Source organism: Triturus cristatus, chromosome 3_2 (assembly GCF_964204655.1).
Source record: "Triturus cristatus chromosome 3_2, aTriCri1.1, whole genome shotgun sequence".
NCBI lineage: Eukaryota > Metazoa > Chordata > Amphibia > Caudata > Salamandridae > Triturus > Triturus cristatus.
In genome coordinates this window covers 462969345-462994293 of record NC_140584.1, presented here as the reverse complement: position 1 = coordinate 462994293, position 24949 = coordinate 462969345, and the positions used below count along the sequence as shown (strand labels likewise).

The 24949-nt window shown below is 39.5% G+C and overlaps 1 protein-coding gene across 14 annotated transcripts in view; it reads right to left on the bottom strand.

Annotated features, from left to right (window-relative positions):
• SOX6 (SRY-box transcription factor 6) overlaps positions 1-24949 on the bottom strand; it is a 783111-nt gene that overhangs the window by 13152 nt on the left and 745010 nt on the right. For 12 of the 14 annotated variants that reach the window (XM_085648104.1, XM_085648094.1, XM_085648099.1 and 9 more), the window contains one exon: positions 10149-10382. In XM_085648104.1, the coding sequence (XP_085504230.1) occupies positions 10149-10382 (234 nt within the window). The remainder of the gene's footprint in view (positions 1-10148; positions 10383-24949) is intronic. The other 2 variants (XM_085648105.1, XM_085648107.1) reach the window with 1 other exon arrangement.

The following is a 24949-nucleotide window of genomic DNA, read 5'->3' as shown; positions in this document are numbered from 1 at the left end:
GTGTGACAGACAAAGCATTGCAAAATACACATGTTAAGTGAATGAGAACCAGTGCTGTGATGTCAAGGTAAGGGTAATGTCACCTGATCATTTAAATATCAATGTAGACCATCTGGCTACAGCACAAGGCAGCAACAAACAGGTCTCATATGTACTCATAAGTTCTGCGAAGAAAGATGTGGAGGCCCCGCCAATGAAGGGCAGTTAATTAATGTAGGCTGGGGATTTGGAGGACCGAGGAACAGGATCTCTGGCTTTTTTCCACAGAAACAGAGCAAGGAGCTGATTATGATGGCGGGCGGACTTGAGTCCGCCCGCCATCGTAGTGGGATCAGGACCACCCGCCTGTAAGGCGGCGGTCCTGCACCCCTAAATACGGTGCAACCGCCACCAAGGCGGTCGCATCCAGCAATTTACCATTGCGGCGGGTGCGGCTGACTGCAGCTCCCGCCGCAATGTTAAATGGCCATGTTATGCATTTCCCTGCACAACGTGGCAGGCACCATGTGATGCCGGCCACCTTGTGCATGGAAATGTAGGGGGGTACCATGGGTACCCCCCAGTGCACAACTGCCTCCCCCAACACAGAGTGGCCCACAACGGGCCCCCGAGTCCAGCCTCCGCCAGCCTTTCCATGGCGGTTCCACCCCCATGGAAAGACTGGCTGATGCCAGCATTGTAATCGGGCGGGTGGTGCCTGCTAGTCATCGCCACCATATTCCCGGTCTTATCCGCTCTGCCATGTGGGAGAAGCGTGGCGGGCGGTCTTTGTGCCCGCCACGCTTGCGGAACGATTCCCCCCCGCTATCCTTATGTGGCAGGGGGAAGTAGGCATCCAGATGGCAGAGGGACCGCCACCGCATGCCCGGTGGTGGCAGTACTTCCGCTATCATAATGACCCCCCAAATTCTTCCACATTCATCCCTGGATGTTGCTATGGCATTTCACAATTTGTCAGCAGTGTCAACTTCCAGCGCTGTTTATCACCAGTGAACATGTGATGATATCTCAGATCACAGGCTCTTAATTCTTTTCTTGAGAAGTGGTAAATATAGGCATTCCAAAGATTCAGTGGTAGAGATGAAGCTTGGCGCATACTGAAATTGGTGGTTCAAGTAGCTTAAAAATAACTATTTAATTTCAACTAATGCCTACATGTAGTACGTAAAGATAAGAATTGCTACAATTCCATTCTACCAATCTCACTGTTCATCACCGGACATAGCAGTAGAATAGGTTTTGGTTGTCTGCACTGAAATCACCTGACACTATAAGGAGAATCATTTTGCTGGTTTGGACCTAGTTTTAAGTGGTGGTCTGATCTTTTGAAATAGGGTTGATTTGAGCCCTCTGTGATCATTGGAGTGTTTTGTTTCTGGCTGGGGGACAGTAAGAATGGTTAAAATCTTGTTCATGCAAGAAATGATAGTGACCCATCTAATTTGTTTCTTGGACCTCAGTAATGTTAAGTGTCTTCAGAAAGGGTTTATGACAGTTTGTTGGAGCTTCTGTGGAACCTTTCCTGAAAATCATATGGCATTGACATGTCTGCTTATGAGGATTGTGAGGAAACGGATACATTCATTATGGCTATTGTTCTATAAATGTTCTCAAATTTTCTGAAGGAGCAGCAGATTTCTATTGTTGGCTCACAGCTCAGGGTTAAATCAAAGAGAATTTCATGGTGTTCAAGCTCCTTTTGGTTGTGAAAGTCTAGAGATGACTTCTGCACTACAGTCTCATTGTTCTTGACAAGACATTTTATAAGCCTGCACCTAAGTACCTTTAGCTGATAAAATTTGAGCTCTTAGAAGAATGCTTAAGTATCACTTGCTATTTAAAGTGTGAAAACAAATTCAGCCTGGAGCACCCAGAGGCAATTTAGCTTATGGTGCACACATTCCATCATTCAACCATTTCTCTGTAACACCTCAGTTCTAACTCTATTTCATCTACATTGGGAGCTTAGAAAGCATGCTCCTGATCATATACGTTGTCACCTAGAACTATCTTCAATTATGTCACCATCACTACATTGGTGTCCCCATAAATAGCCCCCAGCTTTCTTCCTACATTGCCAGTACTAGCCAAAGTTTTTTCATTGACAATCACAGACACCTTTCATTTAACTACACTGCACAACACTGCATATCCAACCTAAATATGTTCTTATTGTCTGCAGAATTCCCACCAATAAATTGCTCTAAAATAGTTCTTTTGGATCATCCCCATTTTGTACTTTCCTATTCATCTATGCACATCTGATCTAAATCTGTGGAACCTTAGTGCACTATTCATCTGCCTTTCCACTTGAGAATGCAAACTGCTAGTTCATTGCAGCTTCTTTACACAAATATGCATGGCAATCAGTGAGCTCCTCACTCAAATTAGACAATTATGTTTTGTAGTGCATCTCAACCACAGTGCCCATTTTTTCATGATTTGCGGCGCCCCACCCCTGTTCTTTTAAGTGTTATGCATCTCCATATTGTAAGTCCTGTATGTCTTGAGGACCCAAGTCACTTATGAATATCATTTGCAGCTTTACCAGAATTGTATTATCCTTCTGAATGGTCTGTTGCTCTGATACGTTCTGTTCTTTTTTGGTTGTTTCTTGCCATAGAAAGAGGAACATGTCTCCCAGACTTGTTTTAGTGTAGGTGTCACTTACTGCACAATACCAATCCTGCCTACAATACAGGCACCCTTGCACCATGATGCAAGGGTGCCTTTGTTGGCGCTAGGCATCCAAAAGTGCACCAGTATCAGAATAGGACAAGAATGCACAGTATTATGGCAAATACAGTGCAGTATGTTCCTATCCTTTTCCTTTCACATTGGCTTGCTGCATTTCGCTGTGCAAAAGAATGATAAATCTGGCCCTCTGTTTTGGTTGGGTTGAACTCCAGGTGGGCATCCAGGTCTGGATGAGATTCAGGTAGTGTTTGAGGCACTGCATGTCTGGAGCAGAGGAGACTTTCAGGTGGAGTTGTGGATCATCGTCATGTTGGTGAATTTTGATGCTGTTAACTTCGCAACAGCGAATGGGAAGCTCTCATATAACACCTGCTAGCCTTGTTGGCAGAGTGGACCTTTGTTTATCAGGTTCCATAATGTATTTTTCTGCCACATTTAAATGGCAAAGTATCTCAAGAGCTGACATAGAGAAATAAGAATCGATACAGAGCTTCACGAAACATTACGAAATGTATGTAAGAGAAAAAACACCAACTGAAATGTTCTGCTTTATCAGCAGGATGCATGACAAAGACCCTACTTGCATATCCGTGCCGCCCGTGATAGAATGTCAGCTTTCACAAAGGCTGAAATTACAGCACCAACCAGCAGCTGGCTGCACTGAAACCACATCAGCTAAAACTGAGAAAAACTGCCACAGCTGAATATATCCTTGACCCTAAAAGTTAATCTTGCTCTGCGAGTTTCGGAATGAGGATGAAGATGCAAGATGATTAATGCAAGCTATACTAAAGAGATGCTCAGATCCAAGCTCGTGTGCTTGACTCAAACGCAGGGCTTCATTTTATGGCAGCCACCACTTCCAGGCAGGTATGAGGCCGTGCAGAGGCATCTGTGACAGCAAACTGACTATGACGATCTGCTACCTTTCTATATATTTTATACATTTCCATTAGTATAGAGCTATAGTCCTTGTTTTTGGAAGGTTGCTACACACTTACTTCATCTGGGCACCCTAATGAACTGGATAAATTGTGTCCTGCTAAATTGTAACACCTGCTATTTACACTGCTTTGTAATAGTAACATTGTTGTACTAAGAACTATATAAAAAAAATAGAACATTTTAGATTAGTTCAGGGACCCCCTTGAACTAGATGATTTGCGAAATTGTAGGAAGTATTACAAGCTAACCCTCACACCCCTACCCCACAAGTACACTGGTGCACATACTGGTGATCAGTGGCGGCTCGCAGAGGGAGTGCTGCGGGGTGGTGGGGAGGGGGAGGGCTGGGTGGGGGTAGTGGAGTCTGACATACGACGGCATGGAGTAAGGTAAGTAAATAAACAAATATAACTATTTACCTTGTGCTCGCTGCATTGCCAACTCCGCAATGCAGCAAACGCAAGGTAAATAGTTTTATTTATTTATTTACTTACCTTACTCCATGCAATTATATGACCGACTGCACTACCCCACCCTGCCCCTCCCCCGCCCTACCCCAACGCCCCGCAGCACTCACTCAGCGAGCCGCTTCTGCTTGTGAAACCAAAGCCAACTGTAGTGAATCCATAGTCTAAAATGAACTGCACCGCTTAAAGCTGGAACAGATCTAGGAATGCACAACACAGCCTCTTAGTCCACACATCTTGTGTAGCTTGACACCATTCTATGTCTGAATATCAAATGTGAGGTTGTTTAAACATGTGTTCACACACAGTTTTTCCTTAAGCCTGCAGCAAGAACCTATGTGTACAAAACTCAAACAATCGGCTTTTTAAAGGAAAAACATATCATGGGAGAAAGAAAGAAATATGTTGCTGAAGATTACTGTGTTCAACTAAACAAGCATAGATAAAATCATGTTTTATTTTGCAAAATGCAGTGATGTAAAACCCCATATTTCACAGGAACCCTGAGATATGAAAGATATTTCATGGTTCTCTATAAAATGTGTATTTTATTATCATAATGACAGGCCCCCACACCACCACATGGCAGAGCCCTAACAGTGTCCAGGTTAGTAGGATCCTATGGCATGGAGGACCACATTATGCGGTAGGGGCATCTAAATTATGCAGCCAAAAATGCCAGTTATGAAGCACGCTCTCTGGCAGTATTATTTTCTTTCCTTTTCAAACGCAGCAACCACAGAATTGCATAAAACCGGTAGCCCTCACCATTGTTGATTGTTTTGTCAATAATTTCTTAATGCAAGCTAAACATAACCTAAATAATCTAATTTGAGTCAGTGCTTATTATCAGCTGCTCTATGTGGAAACAGCTTTTCCAAGCTAACTAACATAAACTAAACATGTATAAAAACTACAAGATGCTTAACATGTAACATGGCCCTATATTGCCATCTTACGATTTTGGTGGTCTCGGTCTCGGTCTCGGTCTCGGTCTCTCTCTCTCTCTCTCTCTCTCTCTCTCTCTCTCTCTCTCTCTCTCTCTCTCTCTCTCTCTCTCTCTGTGTCTCTCTCTCTCTCTCTCTCTCTCTCTCTCTCTCTCTCTCTCTCTCTCTATATATATATATATATATATATATATCTATATATATATATATATATATATATATATATATATATATATGGCCTTGGCGGGGCCGCGAACCCCAAATCTCCACAACAATCATTTTCACCATTCACAACAAAACGATGCCAGGGCCACAGAAATCCTTTTGCAGCGTGTTTATTTCTGTGTTAAGCCAAGTCACTCGACACGTTTCGGAGGAAGCCTCCTTGTTCACGAGTACGAGTGCATAGTAAACCAACAGTGTTTTGTACATTTTTGAGTGACACACCTACCATCATGGAAAGTGAAAACAGAATCAAGGGTGTTTGTCAGTTTCTCGGAGCTAGAAAGCAGACTTGATATGTTACCGTGATCATTTTGAATATAAAGGTGTGCTGTCAGATTAACCACATTGTTGCATTCTAAACATCGTGCAATGTTTCAAAAAAATTATATTTGGTAGCAATTGCAGACCTGTAATTTAAATTAAAACGCGACATTAGAGCATATATATATATATATATATATATATGCAGCCGCGGTCGGTAGTAGGAGTAACTGCAGGGCGGTGACGTGGGGAGGGGAAGGGGCAGGGTGGGGGGTAGTAAACTATGGATTACGGAGGTGTACAGGTAAGTTAACATATAAATTAATAAAACGAATTTCGTTGCGTGCACTGCATCGCATTTGGGGATGCAGTGCACGCAACGAAATTCGTTTTATTAATTTATATGTTAACTTACCTGTAAACCTCCGTAATCCATAGTTTACTACCCCCACCCTGCCCCTCCCCCTCCCCACGTCACCGCCCTGCAGTTACTCCTACCACCGACCGCGGCTGCATATGTATATATATTCACTGAAAAAACCATAGGTTTCACACACGTTATAGTTAGGAATTAGCATTTAAAAAACCTTGCAAATTCACTTAAAAAACCATAGGTTTCACACATGTTATAGTTAGCTGGGCATTTCACTCGTGAAAAACCATTGAAATTTCCACGTTATAGTTAGTGCAGGCAACTATAACTCACGCAACCGCAATCCTCTGTTGATGCTAATACTGTATTTAGACACTTATTTATTTATTTATGTCATCAGTGATGTAATATCTGACGTCATCAGCAGAGGATTGCGGTCGCGTGAGTTATAGTTGCCTGCACTAACTATAACGTGGAAATTTCAATGGTTTTTCATGAGTGAAATGCCCAGCTAACTATAACATGTGTGAAACCTATGGTTTTTTAGTGAATATATATATATATATTCACTGAAAAAACCATAGGTTTCACACAAGTTATAGTTAGCTGTACATTTCACTCGTAAAAAACCAATGAAATTCCCCCGTTATAGTTAGTGCAGGCAACTATAACTCACGCGACCGCAATCCTCTGCTGATGCTAATACTGTATTTAGACACTTATTTGCCCATGTCTTCTTCCATTAAATTTTAGCTATACATATATTACAAATATTTTTTTTTCATAAAGACACATATGTCATCAGCAGAGGATTGCGGTCGCGTGAGTTATAGTTGCCTGCACTAACTATAACGGGGGAATTTCATTGGTTTTTTACGAGTGAAATGTACAGCTAACTATAACTTGTGTGAAACCTATGGTTTTTTCAGTGAATTTGCAAGGTTTTTTAAATGCTAATTCCTAACTATAACGTGTGTGAAACCTATGTTTTTTTCAGTGAATTTGTACGTTTTTTTAAATGCTAAGTTACTTTACGCCATTCGTGGCATGCGCGCCCAGTTAACGCAGTTCGTTCCGTGCGCACACGGTGCGCTTCGCGCACCGTGCGCGCACAGTGAGCACGCGGTGCGCTTCGCGCACCGCGCGCCCACTTTACGCAGTTAGTGCCGTGCACGCACGGTGGTCACGTGGTGCGCTGCGCGCACCGCGTGCCCACGTTACGTGGGATGGGCCATGTACGCACGATGCGCTTCGCGCACCGTGCGCACATGGGGGACATATTATGTGCTTCGTTGTGAAAGGTATTCATTTTTAGTTTCCTAGTTAAATATATGCCATGCACAAATGGTGCCCTTCGGGCACCATTTGCACAGGGGGTGGGGAAAGTGTGGATAATTTTTTTTTTTAATAATTTTAACCGTACGCGTATGGTAAGCGTAATCGGCGATTTTACGCAGTTAGTGCCGTGCACGCACGGTGGTCACGCGGTGCGCTGCACGCACCGTGTGCCCACGTTACGCGGGATGGGCCATGTGCGCACGTTGCGCTTCGCGCACCCTGCGCACATCGGGGACATATTATGTGCTTCGTTGTAAAAGGTATTCATTTTTAGTTTCCTAGATGATTATATGCCATGCACAAAAGGTGCCCTTCAGGAACCATTTGCACACGGGGTGGGTAAAGTGTGGATATTTTTTTTTTTTTTAAATAATTTTAACCGTACCCGTACGGTAAGCGTAATCGGCGATTTTTCGAAAAAATTTAAAATAGTTTTTTTGGCCTTGGGGGTTTTTGGGGACACCTATATCGATGCTGGGTGGTTAAGAACTAAATATACTACCCCTTTAGATGTTTTTTGACTTTGTTTATGCTGCCCCCCTCAGAGTGCGAGAGAGAAAATGGCGGCCGCCGCTTCCTGGTTTCGACCGATTCGAATGTTTACTTAGATCGAACAGCCAATCAGAATCGCGCTCGCGCACGTCACCGTACGCGTACGGTAAGCGCACCGTAAGCGCACCGTGAGCTGGCTCAGATATATATATTGATTTAAAGGCTATTTTCTCAGAATCTACTGAACAGATTTACACCAAACCTACAAAAGGCACTTCCTTGACCTGTAGACTACCTCTCTGCCAAATTTCAAGGAACTCTGTTCAGCTGTTCGGGCTGTAGCTGTGTCTAAAGGTCCTATGGAAAAATGCATGGGAAAAACGCGTTTTGGGACCCCCCTTTTATCTCAGCCCCCGCTTGACGAATCCCCCCGAGACTTTCAGGGTAGGAGCGGAGCGCAGCGCCCCACCTATTTTGAAAATTTCGCGAGGATTCGTCGACCGGCGCCAAAGTTATTCAAAATAGAATGTTGCGATTTTCCTATGGAAACAGGGTCCTAACTATAACTACCTACTGGCGACCGCCAGTAGGTAATATATATATATATATATATATATATATATATATATCCTGCTGCACAGGACTGTTAATGTCAACACTCCTTTGTTTGGGCATTTCCTTTAAATATATACACCACCCTACCTTTACAATGAATTCAGTCTTTTTGACCTTGTGCTGCTCGATAAAGTGGTTTGCTGACCAAGGCTCGAAATGTGTTTATATTGCTTTCTCAAAATCCAGAAAATATGCATAATATGGAGCAACAATAAATAATCTATTCGCATTTTGTAGAAAAGGCAAATGGATGAATTTTGCCAAATATAATTGTATACTTTTTTCTGTTCTGGCAGTGTTTTGGTTAACTACCAATGCGTTAATGTATATTTGCTAATAGACTACATTTTTATGAATGCAACTACTATATTCTTACATTTTTTTCACAGCAGGCCCACAAATAATACTAATTCGCTACTAGAGCCAAAACTGAAAACAGTGCAGGGCTTGTACTCGAGGGAAAGGGTACGGTTGGTGTAACTTTGAAAAGGCACACTTCTCCCTTTCAAACCAGTGGTAGCATTTCTTAAAGGCTCACATTCAGGACAAATGATTAGCAGATACGGAAAACTTAAAGTTATTATTGTTTTGCAAATTATTTCACCTTTTTAATTATTTTTAAGTACAGGGCCCCTAAACGATCATATTCTAGAGGTGCAAAACGTACTGAATGTACGCATTGCTTTGTATTAGTGGCAGCCCGCTCTATGCCAAGCCCTCCTATTTCTGCTGGAGTTAAAAAATGTTCTCTCGAACGTCTCGTGCCCCTGCGAGGCCACGCGCTGCAACCACTGTCCGTCTGTTTTTTTTTATTAATGCGAGAGCGAGTGTATGCATTTGTTTATGCACGGTGCTAGGCATTCGGCGGGCTCAATTATTTACAAATACCGTTTTGAAAGAAAATACACCTATAATATATTAAAGTAGGGCGCCTCCTGCGACCCCGGAAAAGCGCTCTCCTCGCCTTCCTCACGCACGGCTACCTCGACATATTCACTTCTTTAATGCTTGTTGAATATGTACACGCCGTTGGCTTTGAAACGCGAGAACTGCTGCTCGGCGCGTGCCTTTTTTTCTGGCAGCGGCGACACTTAACAATTTTCCAGAAGGAATCATTTTAGATTCGGACTACTTGTTCAGATCATGAGGTTAAATGCAATAGCATGCATCAGGTGAAATGAGGAAAATGTTTTTTGAAACAGGTTTCTCTTTCTGGGGTGCATTTAAAAATGTCTCTTGTCATTTAAACGAGTGCTAACCAGAAAAACAATCCATGCAAAACACGTACAATTTTTTTTCCTGTGATTGTGTCTTCCTCATACGAGTAGAAAATTATTAAAAACTAAAAAGAAATTGGACCTGCTGCTTACTGCCTCGTGTAGGTGAAGATTTCACATTTTTAGGCTTTAACAACATGTTTTAAGAGTACCATACACACCTGCGAGGATCACAGGTTTCAAGAAGTGAAACTGCATTGGCCCACATTGCTTAAACGCTGCATGGTTCGAATGTTCTAACACCATTTGCCTACTTTTTTAATATAACATTATATGTACTGTTATTTGACTCCCAAGGCCTAATAGCATGTAAGAATGAATTTTTGTGTTGCTTCCAACTCATCTTATACCTAACTGTACGACTGTATCTTCTGAAATCAAATCCTCACTAAAACCCTCTTGGGCATCAGAGTATCTAATTGCACCAACAAGTTTGTGTATGATGACAAAACCTATACTCAATGTTGTTGTTGTTATTATCATTAGTAGTAGTACTGATAGTTACACTCACCTAAAATTTTGCTAATATTGGAGTTGTGCATGTCTGGAAAAGCCTGAAGAATCTTCCTTCGTTCATCCTTTGCCCAAACCATGAATGCATTCATTGGTCGCTTGATATGTGGTTCACTGGTGCTTCGTCCACGTGCGTCCCTGTAAACTCGTGCTTCAGCCACAGTAGCACCTCCTGTTGGCCAACAATAATACTGCTGTAGTTTAGCTGCAGAGCCATTCATTGCCTTACTTCCTGGAATATCAGGGCAGGAAGAAACAAGATGCATGCAGAATATTACTATTTGGTTGAAAAACACTTTTCTTCCTTCTTTGCTGGAATTCGTCCCTCATTTTTGTCACTGTTCTAAAATTAATATCAAAGGCAAACTGTTATTTGCATTCATGTATTGCATTAATAAACATAGACAGTAGCCTCAAACATAACAGCTTAGAATTCGCACAGAAAATCGTTTGGAAACATTACAAAAAATGCTTACCATATAACAGCTTCTTTTGGCTAATTATAGACCTATTCACATCATTAAATATGACAAACTTTATTGTTGGTTCATGAAAAAGGTTATTCAAAGTGAATCAGTTGTCTCAACGTGAGACTGACCTCCCACAATATATTGATAATCAAACGTCTGCTTTTCCCTTTAGTGTTGTTTTTGTATATATTCTGCAGAATTTCTCACATATTTGTCAGGTTAACACCAAAGGTAATTTCCAGAGGTAGAAATATGCTCCTTTTATAAAGTCTCAAATTCAAAAACAGGTGAAGGTTAGGCTAACCTTACCTTGTAGAAGCGTAGGATCCATACGCACTGTTCTAACTAACCTTGCATTCTGCGTGTAACGCAAGACTGGATGATTGAATCAATTTTGTAGCTTAGGCCATCAATATATTGAACGCCAAATGAACTATCTTTTCGGGAAATTGAGTAGCCAATATTAAAAAAAAATAATGATCTTGCATTTTATTTGTATTCTTAGATTGCTTTACTTGATCTCACTGCGCAATATCAAAGTAACTAATATTGGACTTCTCAGAGAAAATGTAAGAAGCGTGTCACACATGTTGCACAAACCGTACAGTGTGACAATAGACAGGTGTGAAACTAGTATTATTTCTTAAGTAAATATTTTGTTTTATTTGCCATTATTGAGGGAGATAGCAAACCCACAAAATACCCAGTATCTTCCAAATGAAATCAGTGGATCATTGTGGAAACTGACAGAAATCGAAAGGGATCACTCAGTAACACTTGCTTATTCGCATTGTTTCAAATGAGTACTCTAATTAGATAAGATCATTGTCTAGCTGGGTAAGAGTATATTATTAGACAATATACATTACCAATCTCCAAAAGTGCATTTGATTTAAGACACACAAAGGGCCACAACAAAAATCTCAGAACCGGCTGTGGGTATGGCTAATAAAATATAATCTCATGAAAGGAATGAAAGGAAGAAACTAAAAGAAATAACATGCATGCTTGAATGGTCAAGGGATTTAAATAAGAAGACTGAAGTAAGCTGTATGTCGTTTTATCAACAATAGCTATTTTCGTTTGCATTGATTGAACTGTTTGCATCTTGCTCCAAAGTGATATAAATGTCATGGTATGTTGGTGCGATATAGGATTTTACAACTCATGTTCATTTTGAGATGCTTTTCACATTAAAATCATTTCAATTTGGGCAGTGTACCAACGTGGCTAAGCAGCCAAACAAAAAATTAAATGTAGTAGATTTGCTTAATAATTTCTCCACTATAAGTAGCCATCAGGATTTTATTTAAAAATTCCTTAACTTTTTAATCCATTTACAACCAAAATTAAACACAATTATGAATATACATATTGTGCTAAATAAAACCATCTTTAGTATAAGCAAAGATGAATTTTAGTTTGTGTACAACATATTGTTTTGTCCCACTGATATTGCCCCTATTTAACAGAATATTTAAGTACTTTTATTGCACATAAAGCAGTGATGTGAAACTGTATATTTCATAGGGATATGATGTTATTTCATGGTGATAATGTTATAATTCCTATAAAATAAGGATTTAGTTCAGTGGGAGTCCTAGTCTAATGTAATTTCTTTCAATGAATTATTTTTCTGAGCATGACTGTGTATTTAGATTTTGACGGCCCGTCGCACTTTTTGAAAATGTTATTATATGTCTTTGTGTACTCACTATTATCTTCTTGAAAGCTAATCAAAACCTGAACCTTCTAATTGCAATCAGGGCCCATTGTTAACAATGTCTTGCAGACAGAGGCTTCAAATTTTCTGACTTCTGGTAAGCAAGTGTGTTTTTAACAAAACAATATGTTAAGGAAACCATACCAACTTTCAAACACAATTGTTTCTCTTCCTTTGACTACTGAAAACAAAACACCATAGTCAAGTATTATTCTACTGTTTTCAAAACACATACCCCTATTTGAAAAGCACAATTTTCTTGCTAACAGCAGTGAAATAAACATGTAATATATATAAAAAAGGAAACGAGTGTCTGACTATCTATCTATACATCTACCCATCTGTCTGTCTGTCTGTCTATCTATCTATCTATCTATCAGTATGTAATGTCACTATAAAAATAATATTAAGCACACTCATTTTAACATAATGGTCCAGTAAACTGTTTTTTACAGTGCAAAACTGAAATACAGAAACATGACAAAATTATTGGTGCAATTTTACATGATATATATATATACATATAAAATTGCACCAATTATATATATGATAAAGCTAAACATCTTTACTAAACATTTCACCACATAAACATATTATAGAAATGTGCTAAATTCTAACATGAAAATTGGAAAATGAGTTAAATGTTAGAACATGTGCCTTTATTTTAATGTGTGAAAGTGAAAATTATGTTTATATTCTGCAGAAAGCTTTCATTTCATCGAACAGCTCACTGTCATATGGTGAGAAACCAGACAGATAACAGAGTAGGGTTGCAAAAGGTTCTCATGAGATTCTTTGTGGATCTAACTTTTAATAATACTTTGTAGCCATTTCTAACTGACTCCATGCTGGAGTGGACGTTTACTGTGGGAATCGAGGGTGAATATGACGGATCATCGGAAGACCTCTCACCATTGGATGATGATGATGACATTCACCTGTCTTTGCAAACTCTTTAGCAACTTTTCTTTTTTATTCATTAAAATGGCTTCTTCCCTATCTTGCAATATTTTTATATTTTTACAGCTAAATGTTTCCCGTATTTAATTATTTATTTATAGATTTATAGAGCGCGCAGTTACCCAACATGGTTTCCCTAACTAAGCAGGACAGCATTCAAGCCACACAATGGAAATAAACAGCACAGAAAGATTATACTTGATTGTAAAGGAAGGTCTTTAAATTCTTACGGAAGGCTAAGAGCGATTGACACATCCTAAGTTCCAGTGGAAGGGAATTCCACAGTTTGGGGCCAATGTAGGAGAATGAGTCACCTCTCATAAGAGCAAGACTGAATCTGGGCACAGAAAACAAAGAGAGGCTAGCTGATCTCAGCTGTTGAGTGCGCATGTAACGTTTGACCAGGCTTTGTATGTAGAGCGGCACCAAACCATGTTTGGCCTGAAACATGTAGCATAAGGCCTTAAACTCGATGCGTTTGTTCACCTTGCGTCAATGGAGCTGATGAAGCACAGGTGAGACTGAGGCATGTCGAGGCAGCCGGAAGAGGTGGCGTGCAGCCACATTTTGTATGAGCTGTAAATGATGGACGGAGGTACCAGTGGCGGCTCGCATAGGGTGTGCTGCGTGGCAGTGAGGCAGGGCCCTGCCTCACCGCACCACAAAACGCCCTATGCGAGCCGCCACTGCCAGGTACCATAAATTGCCGTAATCAATTCTGGACATCACCAACACCTGCATAACCATTCTCTGGGCTGCAGAAGAAATTAACCAGAGGATTTTTTTTAGCTATTTAAGGACAACAAATCAGGTCGCAGTGACCACAGTCCTCCAGTTCCCTTCCTTATTTCTTATCCCCACTATATTTCAGTTCTTCTATAGTCCCATGTCACTCAATGGCTGAACTTCTTGAAGCAAAGACTAAATTAAAGCAGGAGCTAGAGAGCACCACGCACATTAGGGCTATGTTACAACCTGCTGTGCCCAACTCACATTACACAAGGGAGCCATAGTCAGGAGTTTCCGCACGCAAAGATCCGCATAGATGCTGCTCAGCAGTAAACTGCACCACAATAGCATCCCCAAAGCCACTGCCATCTATTTCGAGACAAAATGATTATATCCACACATTCAGCTGTCTGGCAACAATTGCCTGCTAAGGCATGAACCTCTCTAGTGATATTGCTTGTATGGCTCAGAGGCAGTTGTAAGACCAATAGGTTCTTGGTTAGGTGAGGGGTGGACCTGTTTGTCTCCTTCAAAAAGGAATGTAAAAAGGAACAGTAAATTCTTAAATATTGTGCATTCAATATTTTACAACCAAGTGCATCACCTCTGATATTTTTCATCATTAAATGATAAGTGTTCATGTTAAATTTAGTAATGTAAACAATATTTTCAAGAAACAATGACATCAGTACATAAAATACTGCACTTTTTTACGTATCCTCTCTCTTTAAAATATTGTACGTAGGGAGATCTGATAGAAAACGTGGACAATAATTTGAAGCGGACAACATTCAGTATGAACACAATAGGCATCAGTAGGTCCCATTCACTAGCTCATTGCCCCTCCACCATAACCATAGAGCTACTGCGAATAGCTCTTTATTTTAAAAACACCAAGCCTTAGTGAAAAGCTTTTCCCATGAAAATTAGGTAATCTTTTGGATTTTTGCACCCTTTTAAGCATCTTAATATATTTCCCGATAGTTTGGGAAGCAGCGTGGGAGGGAACATATATTGTAGCACGTACCTATAAATTAGTAAGCACGCTTAGTGAATGTGCATAAAAAACACAGCTGTCAGTTGTCATGCTAAATCTGCTTCTGATGAGTCTGTGTGCCACCTTTTCTAAAAACAAGCAGGAACATGCACACCTTTTGAGCACAGATGCAGAACTGATTTGATCCTGTCTCAGCGATTCTTTGACAGAAATGTTTAAAAAGTGCTCAGTGTGCATTGGTAATTTGATACCTTTTTGCCCCTTTGCCCGCAGTGCATTAATTTCATTTCAAATGCAATGACCATGCCAGATGAATTGCTTTTGCTTCACGTGTCTTTGACAGTCATGCTTATTGTGCAGTGAAATGTGGGGGAGCTTCGAACTGACAATATCCATCAACACAAGGCAATGTGCTGACTGCTGGCCCAGATGAAGGCATACATTACACTCGGAGTGAAACACTCATTCAGATATGACAGTATCTACTTCGGAGGCTCACCCTTGTAATTTATGATGTCCTCAATGCAATTACTTTACGAGTGACACTAATTCCGCAATGCATATACTGACATGCATACACAATGAAAGGGGACAGGTTGAAAGCATTTGTCATGCTGGCGCTCAATGGATTTATCTGGCCTACCAGCAACTGCATGCTTGGGTTGAAACAGCAGAGCTGGGCAGCAGGAAAGCTCCACTCACAGAGGGAGCTACAGTAGCACTGACGACTGGTGAGGATCGGGTTAATGATGACCCTTCGGCAGTCCCATTCTTCTTAAATGTTTCCAGTTCATGGATATCTCACTTTTATTAAATTATTGTTAGTTATTTCACAGTTTCATCCAGTGCGCCGGTTCCCATGTATATATTAAGATACTTTATAAAGAAGTTATTTGAGCTTGCAAAAATGCAACACATGTGAGATAATGAATTATTAGGGCGTTTTCTGGTCCCAAAACCTGAGGTTTGCAAAAACAGGAGGTTTGTAACAGCAAAACACATTTTTAAAACATAACAAAGACTTTTTAACGAGTCATAAAATGATTTCAATCATCTCGAAGGGTTTTTGCTGTCCTATGTGAATCACAAAAAGAGGAGGGGCGTGAAAAATGGCCCTGCCCTCCTATTTGGGATTTGCAATGGAATTTTTCAATTGTTTGCCACTGCAACTTGCAAAGCTAAGGACCCCGAGTTGTGGTAATAACTGATTTCAAAGAGGAAGTGATCCCTGTGGAATGGATTGCTCTTTGGTAATTCTGTGGGCAGCCTTGGAGAAAGCAGGCAGTGGCATACTTTGAGAATCATGTTGACTTGCACCATTAGGGGTCAGAGATCCAGTCGATCACGATCTGCTCTCAGTAAAGTGTTCCAAAATTGGGTTTTTTCAGCAGCACCTCTGCCTTTAATTGATACTCGCTTATTTAAAATCCCATTTTGCAAATGTAGGGATGAAGGTCTGCCACCCATTGCAGGCCTCCATGTCTTGTTGCACAGCCAGTCACAAGATCATGCGAATTGTGACCTGCCTAAATAATGTTCCTTAGGCAGGCCGTTTTGTGATCCCGAGCTAATGGTCCATTTGCAATGTGATCTATTAATACATACATAGTTCCTTTTGAAAATTGCATTCTCATTCGCAAACCAGTTGTTGTACCAATTGTACAGACTAGTTTACGAATGTCAATAGTACATCACACCCCAAATGCTGATAAAGAATTAATGGCAGACGTACTAATAACTGGTCGCAAAATGCTGGTAGCAATTTGCAACCAGTATTTTTGCGACCAGTGTGGTAATTTGCAAACTGACTTATGTACTAATACTAATAATAATTGGAATTCGACGTACCTCATGAAGATTAATGAGGTAAGTTGTTAGTTGCGGCCCTCCAGCAATCAAGGTCATCATAAGGATGGTGGCCTGCTGACATCAGCAGACCACCATGTCTGTGATTCTTTTAAAGAAAGCATTTTTTTCACTGCTATCTGTTTTCCTTAAAGAAAAGTGTAAGCTTTAGTTTTTTAAAAGTACCTACTCTTAAAAAACACTTTCTTCAGCATTCAACATTCACATTCAACATTCCTTTGAGGAGGTGGTTAAAGATTAATATTTTGTGAAGCAAATTTGTTTGCAAACCATTCATTCATACCACTCCAATTCAGTATTTGGAAGGGACACACTAGACATGCCCCTTTCAAATACTGAGTCGGTATTGGGCCACAAACCCAAAACGCAATTTGATTACTTGTTTCCAAACCGCAATTTGTGATTTGTTCATAAGAAAATGCATTTTTGCAATTGCAAACAACGAGAGTCTACGAATCAGCCATTTGCGACTGCAAAATTATCGAAATTGCAATTAGAGGCAAATAGGTAAATGTGTGAGATATGGCTTGTGCATTTAATCAGAACCAGGGCATTACAGGAATAAATTGCAGTGGCTTCTACATTTCCACATGTGTGAAACTTTATTGTTTTGATGTATTTGCCTAAAGCCAATGCTTAACAACATGTTCACACCACAGTATTCATGTATATCATTCTAAGATTGTGAGAATGTTTTTGCTCGCTTAGTAAAATGTGGGAGATGTAGGAACTCTCGGTAGGCAATGAAATATATAAATATTTTAATAAAGTTGACATCAAAAACAGTGCTTTATTTGGGTGAGGTGTTTTAGAGTCTGTGGCCTGTCAATTACTGCTCCAGTCCTTTAGAGTGGTAGTGTCTCAGGTGGTGAGAACTGATTACTGGTTGTCTAGTTTTACACATATTGCACACCAGAAGATAATTATGCTAGCAAGCACAGGGTTTGGAAACTGTGAATAAGAAACTGATATCGGAAAGCAAATCATGCCAGGCATCTCCTGGGTGGTGGTGTTAGTGGGGTTAGTGGATGGAGAAAAGTGAATCAAGTTAATTTTCTTCGTCAGGCAGAGATTTTTCTGGAGCCTTCCAAAAACCTTTCAACAATAAACAATGGTGAATCTAGGCTTAATGTTTAACATCTTCAGAGAGGGATCCAGTGTGATCACATGGCTCATCCTTAAAGTTCCCGACACAAGTTTCAGTAAGTGTACATGCCTAACAAATCTCGATGTTGCAAAAAAGACCACCCAAATTTCAGTCTTGTTTTATGACCCTATGTCTACTCATGTGTTGCTTAGCATTTAGTCCTCAACCACCACCCTGCACAGGCACTGGGGATTGCTGTGCACCTAATGACTGTCTCAATTCATTTACATTTACCCTTGTTTTAAATAGTTTTCCGTTGTCTCACATTTTTTCAAATCACACCTTATATTGAGTCTTATTGAAATGAGGCACCATGTATTAATTGTTGAAAACAGGCTGCTTTGTTTAATGCACTCAATATTTCATATGAAAACTTACAATTATAACTCTTCTCTAAGACTTAGATAATGTGTTGTCCTAATTTCTGCTATCCAACTGCAGCAAAAACATAAGACCATAAGGACAAATGTCACAACGACCTACATCTCCCACAAGACCATGGATCACCAGACCCATAAATAGACCATGTTTCCACGATTTTATGGCTCATCCTTTGCAGCTGCCCAGAACTGAAGAGGTAGCTTTGCAAAAGCCTTGGGTTGTATCTCAGTTTAAGGTGCCGAATTGTCAATAAATTTGCTTTCCGTGAGTTTGCTGACAGAAGTTTGCATTAACCTAAGTGAGCCTTGATGGCTGTTTTTCCCTCTAGGTTAGCATGGATAGGAGGAGCAGGGGATCTGTTAAGATGTATCCATGTGTCCATTTTGCAGGTCACATTGAAACACAACAAGCTCATGTCTGGGTGAAAATGCAAATTATCCTGTTCTTGTTGGATTTATCAGTACTGGCAGATGTAGTAAAGTGCCAGCCCCCAATAACACTCCCTTATTACACAGAAATATAATAAGCCAAATATTTGAAGCCATTCAGAGTAAGAAGAACGGGACCAAAAGAATGGATGTAATCCCATTCTCTCTAACTCGGTCTTATTATATTACCACGACCCCAGTCTCTAATAATGTGTGCTCTGGAGAAGTTCCTGATTGTGGGTTGCGTATGTAATGCCAAAGAAAGGCAGGGCACATGATACCCAGATTCATATGTCTCGCGTTTTATGTGCCACAGCAAATATGTTCTGTCTGGAATTTTGTAATTCTTCATAATCTGGTGGAAGGCTTTGGTTTCACAGCTCCAGACATTTGTTTATATAACTGTAATCTCCTTTAAACTGCTGTAATACATTGCCCTTCTACAATGTTCATGTCTCATACAATTGTGAATGGATAGATTTTAGGAAAAGAGTCTGGCACATTTATTTAAATTTTGATTAAAGGGCAATTTTGTTTTGCATTCTAGCAAAGCTTGCATGTGTGTAAAGAAGATTGACCCACTTTAATTTCAATAATCCAAGTTCTGAAAAATGATTATCAATGATTTTGTTTTGCCTTGAACAAAAGTGTATTCCCCTTAAACAATAACAATAGAAAGGGCTTCATTTTGAGTGCCCTCATATTTTGCCATGGTACTGCTCTCTGAAATCCTGAAACCAGCAAGTGAGATATTTCCCCGGGTTGGTATTACTGGATGATTCAAAGTTGGGGAGGTCAGAATGAGACTTATTATAATTATAAGAGTTTGTATACCTGATTATGGCATGTTTTGACTCTATCTGAACTTTTTTTTCCATGCAACCTCACAAAATATTTCCTGGTCAAACTTGCATGGGTAAAAAAGCTCAGGATTGCAGTAATGTGCCCTACTTGCTATCCCTATTCTGGTTCAAACTACATCTAGAGCCCGACTCTGGGTTAGCAGGGCACTCATAATGAAGTAAAGCAAAGGATGAATCTTCATTCGGCTGTTGACATGAGTGGATCGATTATGAGAGAGGTCATAAGAGGTCAATTTGGCTCCTATGCGCAGAAACGCACACATGCACAAGCATACGTTTGTGTGCATGTCAAAACTATACCATTCCCTATATTGTTTTAAGTCACATACATTAAAAAATTTAGAAAAAATACAAACGAAAAACTTAGTCACGCCTTCTCTGAGCAGGTTCAGTCTCTAAAATTGTGCATAAATGGTGAATATGTCGTGCCATTCTATATGGCTCGAAAGATAATGGTCGTGGCTTGGGCAAAAAGGAGTATAGACAACACAGGTTTCAGACAAAATAATAGTCTCTCCTTCATAACCTCAACCAACCTACAGATATGTGTCAGAAATGTTGTAAAAGGATGAATATGCTTCCTTTGATTTTTTTATTACTAAATGCACTAAGCTTGGAAAATGAATACTTTACGTTTTAATTCTGGCTCCAACTAAATACTTGTGGCCTGAATTGGAGTTTGATAAACAAGGTACTCCACCACAATATGGTGGAGTAACTTTTCTACAAAACTGATGCTCCACCCACCCTATTTAGAGGCGTGTTACCAATAACAGTGCCCTTGCTGACCTTGCCTTCGGAAACTCTACACCCATGCCAGACAAAGTTGGGGCTGTTAATGTAGGAACATCAGACCATCTGCCCTATTTTCAGTGTACTGTCTGATGTACTCTATTCTGTTCAGGTCTGCCAGGGTAGCCCTATAAGGTCATAAACCACCATGATGTCTTGCAATATCGTTAAAATGAACAGCGGAGGGTATTTTATTCCTTCTAACACATGGTCATGCAAACCACTTTAATCCTTGGTGTCTTGCTCTTTTATGTGAAAGAGGCAGTATTGTTGCAGACATGAGAAATAAATGTGTGATCTAGTTAGAATTTGTAAACATGAAAAAGTAGTTAGTAATTTGTTGTAATAAGATAATCAAATCAGTTTAATGACGTAAGTCAAATTTTAAAAGTGCTGAGGCTCAGAATGTGTAAAGAAGGAAGATACTATTTTTCCTGTTATTACCTTTAGAGAAAAGTGAACTGTTGCCATAAATATCTCTTTTTTGTTCATCAATGTTTGCTATAGAAAAATATACAAAAATAAATAAAGCCATTCTTGCTTTTATTTAATAAATTGCAGTTTTAATTATGCTTGTGACCTGTCTTGGCTGTTGGTAGCAGACATTGTGAAGTTAGAAGTCAAATGTAATTAATTATTACAGTTGAGTAGCTATGTCAGTTCATGATTACAAGTGACTAGAGATGTCACAAGTCACCTGTAATAAGGAAATCAGAGACATGCTTTTATACAAGTATTGCAGGCTCCCATATATGATATAATATATTTGCGCACTATCTGACCAAGTGCTTCCTCTCAAGCAAGCTTTCAAACCTTGAAAATGACAAGACATACAAAAACACTGTTTTGATTCACAGAGAATATAGAAAAGGGTCAATTTGGTAAAGATTTGGAAGGTGGTGAAGGGGAATGAAAATTCATAATTTCAAGGCTTGGACTAGGATCTTCTATGAATTAGTCTTCTCAAAACTTTTCAGAAATTCAACAAGAGAATACAATTAGGAGGAGGAATGGGCACATTTTCTGCATGTTCTCTGCTTCAACTCACACAGGTCAATACATAGCTAAATCTAAATCAGTGGGCAGGTATAAATATTAGTGAATAATATGTACAGACCGTTAGGAAATGAAAGGTGGAAGTGACAATATCTTGACTAATATAATATGTACGACCTATGACCATTTCAATTTTATGGAAAAATCGTGGAAAGCCAGAAGTGCAAAAATGAAAGACACCTCTCAGTGAGAAGGTTCCATATAGTATCTTTTTAGGCACACATCTCACACCATATTATTTATCTCCATGTAATAGGTCATGATACAGCTTAAAAGTGAAACCAAACTCACTATTGTACCACTTTGAGGCTGGATTGAAGAATGCTGTGTCCTTGCTATATTTATCATCAGCCGGTGATGAAGACAGTACTGGAGAGACTTTGGACCACACTCTAGAGTTAAAATGTAGTACGGCAAAGCCAAGAGCCCTTTCAAAAAGGGGAATTCTAGTCAGGGAGTGGTAGATAGATGTTTTTGTAATATGTTCCACAATTTAGTAGTAAAGAGGAAGCAGCTGGTTTTCAATGGCAGTTGAGATTCAACTAGTGTCCCAATCTCTTTTTGGCATCTTATTGCAGCTCCTTCTGTCACACATTGTGCTGCTCTGATGAAAGGCAAGCCCGCCCAATTGGCATTCCCTTCACAGCTTAGAGAAAATATTGGCAGCATTTAGGGAGATGGCCTCCAAGGTGCTGGCTCCTGTACTTGTGAAGCATGGCATCAGACGCTCCACAGGCTATGTGCTCTGATTGAGCCCAATATCTTTCTGTCATGGCATGCCAAGTTGTGTTTCCATTCATTTTATCTTCTGGGGGCTGCATGCTAATAGGATTAATGTTTCTACTCCAATGGTCACAAGACTGAATTGCAGCAACGAAACCTTCAGCATTTCAGACATAAACCCCTCTTATTTGAAGCAGTGGAAAACTGTGGTTTTGAAAATAAAGTCTTAATTATCCTGTTAAGCACATCATTTTGAAAACCTTGAAGTACTGTAGATCGAGCCTTCATTTTGTTCTAACATAGCACCAGATTTAGGCTTGTATATTGTAAAGAAATGCCCATATGACAATTGAGAAGCTATACATTATTTTCCTATAGCATTAATTATTTCTATGTAAAGCAATGTTAGATTAAACATAGAAGTGGTTTCATTTTTACATTGCAGTGAATGAAATAACACAATTTGCCAAGGAGTGCGTGTTTTTTTAAATTAGTCTACACTTTTGGAAATAATCAGCACATACCATCCGTTGCTACTGTGAACATTGCAGTAAACCTTGCTCATAGATCCTGGCAATGGTGCTGAGCAGGAAAGATTGAAAACACAGGAGTAAAGTAACAAGCCACGCAAATCATGCTTCCAGGAGTCCAGAGAGTTTCAAGTAGCTGACCCCCAAACTATTGTACAATAATTACACCTTTGGAGTCTATTAAAAACAATTGGAAGCAAGGGTTACCAAGCTCAATCACGTGGTTACAATCCATTGAACAATATTGGTCCACAGTCACCAAATAGTTATTAGTTTTCCCTAGCTTCCCCCTATTCTAATGCTATTTTTTGTAATTCGTTATTAAATTTACCCCATCCTCCATTACTTGGTAGTTGTTGCATGCATTGTTTATACTATGTGTAAAAGACAAATAAATGTATTGAGCTTCTCCCTCACTCTTTCTTTCTCAGAATAGAACTGCTTTTCAAGCATAACTCTTAACCTTAAAAATGTATATTTCTTGTTTTTGTACTACGAACTTTGAAATACAAGTCTCTTTTCCCCACAGATCCTCTAGTGTGTACAGGTTAAAGCTAAACATTTCCTTATAGAACTTGTGATTCACATCACTGTTTACCTGTCTTTATATTTTTTAGGGACATAAAGAAAAATGTCTAAGTGGAAGAACCATTCATCATACTTCTATTTTCCTCTCTTTTCCAAGTTCTGTTACACAGAATTCGAATGTATAACAAAATGAATTGTTCTGGTATCCACTGAATTCCACAACTAAATTAGGGAATCTGACATAATACCGAATGTTCTGAAACAGAATTTGCTGACATTTGAATTTTTACAAGAAAAGCATATTAGCAGCCAATTTTGGAGCTGGTGAACCTCTCTGGTTAGCATATCATCACATAATTCAATCTCTTGTTTTTTAATGACAATTCTTTAACCCCACATTTCTACGGTGTTTATGTTCTATTGGGATATTTACATCTGGCCGATGCAACCCCCTTATTAAGAACTAGCCAGTAGCTCACTCCTGTATCAAGTTCTGTAATGGTAGGAGTAGCCTGAAAGTGTGTAATGCTGATTTCTTCTTGTGTATTCAATTCATTTTTAGAAAACTACACTATGTTTTTAAGTAATATTGTTAAATCATAAAGATGCATTAAAATAACTGGATATGTTTTAAGAGTGGTACCAGACTATAGCTGTCAGATTATCATAAAACATAAGTATTGTGTTTGAAATATCATCTACAAAATTATTGGCACACTGGAGTAAATGATACAAAATCTTCAGCCATTGGGATAATATTTTTGTAAACATTTTTAGGACACAATATTTATGTTGCATTACATTTCTGTATATGATATTCTGACATACATCCGTTTCTAACAGCGGCGTTTTAAAATTATTAAGCACAGATTTATTTTTCAGGCAGCAAAAGCGAGCTCAGACCTGAACTTTGAGTAAAGAGTTTTTCCTTTTCTAGCCCACAAATGTAGGTTCATCAGCAGACTCTGGTTTTCTGCCTGTATGCTACAAAATGGGACGGAGATACAACAGCTACTTTACATGACAGTCTACTGTTATTGAAGCACCACTTTATTATTCTTCTATTCAGTAAATTTATTTCAGACTTTCGAAAAACAATAGTTCAGTAGTTTATTTTCCTTTTGTCTCTCGATGATAACATTTTACCATAGGATGAAAAAGTTAATGAAATTACCATATGATACTCAACAGGGCATATAGGAGGGAATGATGTGCTTCTGGGAGAAGAGTCAAACAGAGGGCAGATAGCTGATCAAGAAAAAGGCGTTCAAATGCTTTATCAATGTAGGGGCAGTAACTGATGGGACAATATTTGTTACAAATGGCAATGCTGGCCCTTTTGTTAAAAGTGATGATTATACCTCAGTTCTTAGGATCATTTTATATTTTCCAGCTTTGGGCTGGTTTGTCGGGCACTCTGACACTCTATCACAGTCAGATGAATGTGCTTGGAGGGGGCTGGGTGTAGGTTGTGTTTTTAATCTGGCCCATTGAACCAACAAAGAAACTGACCTACATACTGCCATTGGTCCTTTAAAGCTGGCTGCTACGGCAGTGCTAAAGAGTCCAACAGTCCAGTCCAGCACTGATATTTTCACTAAAATGT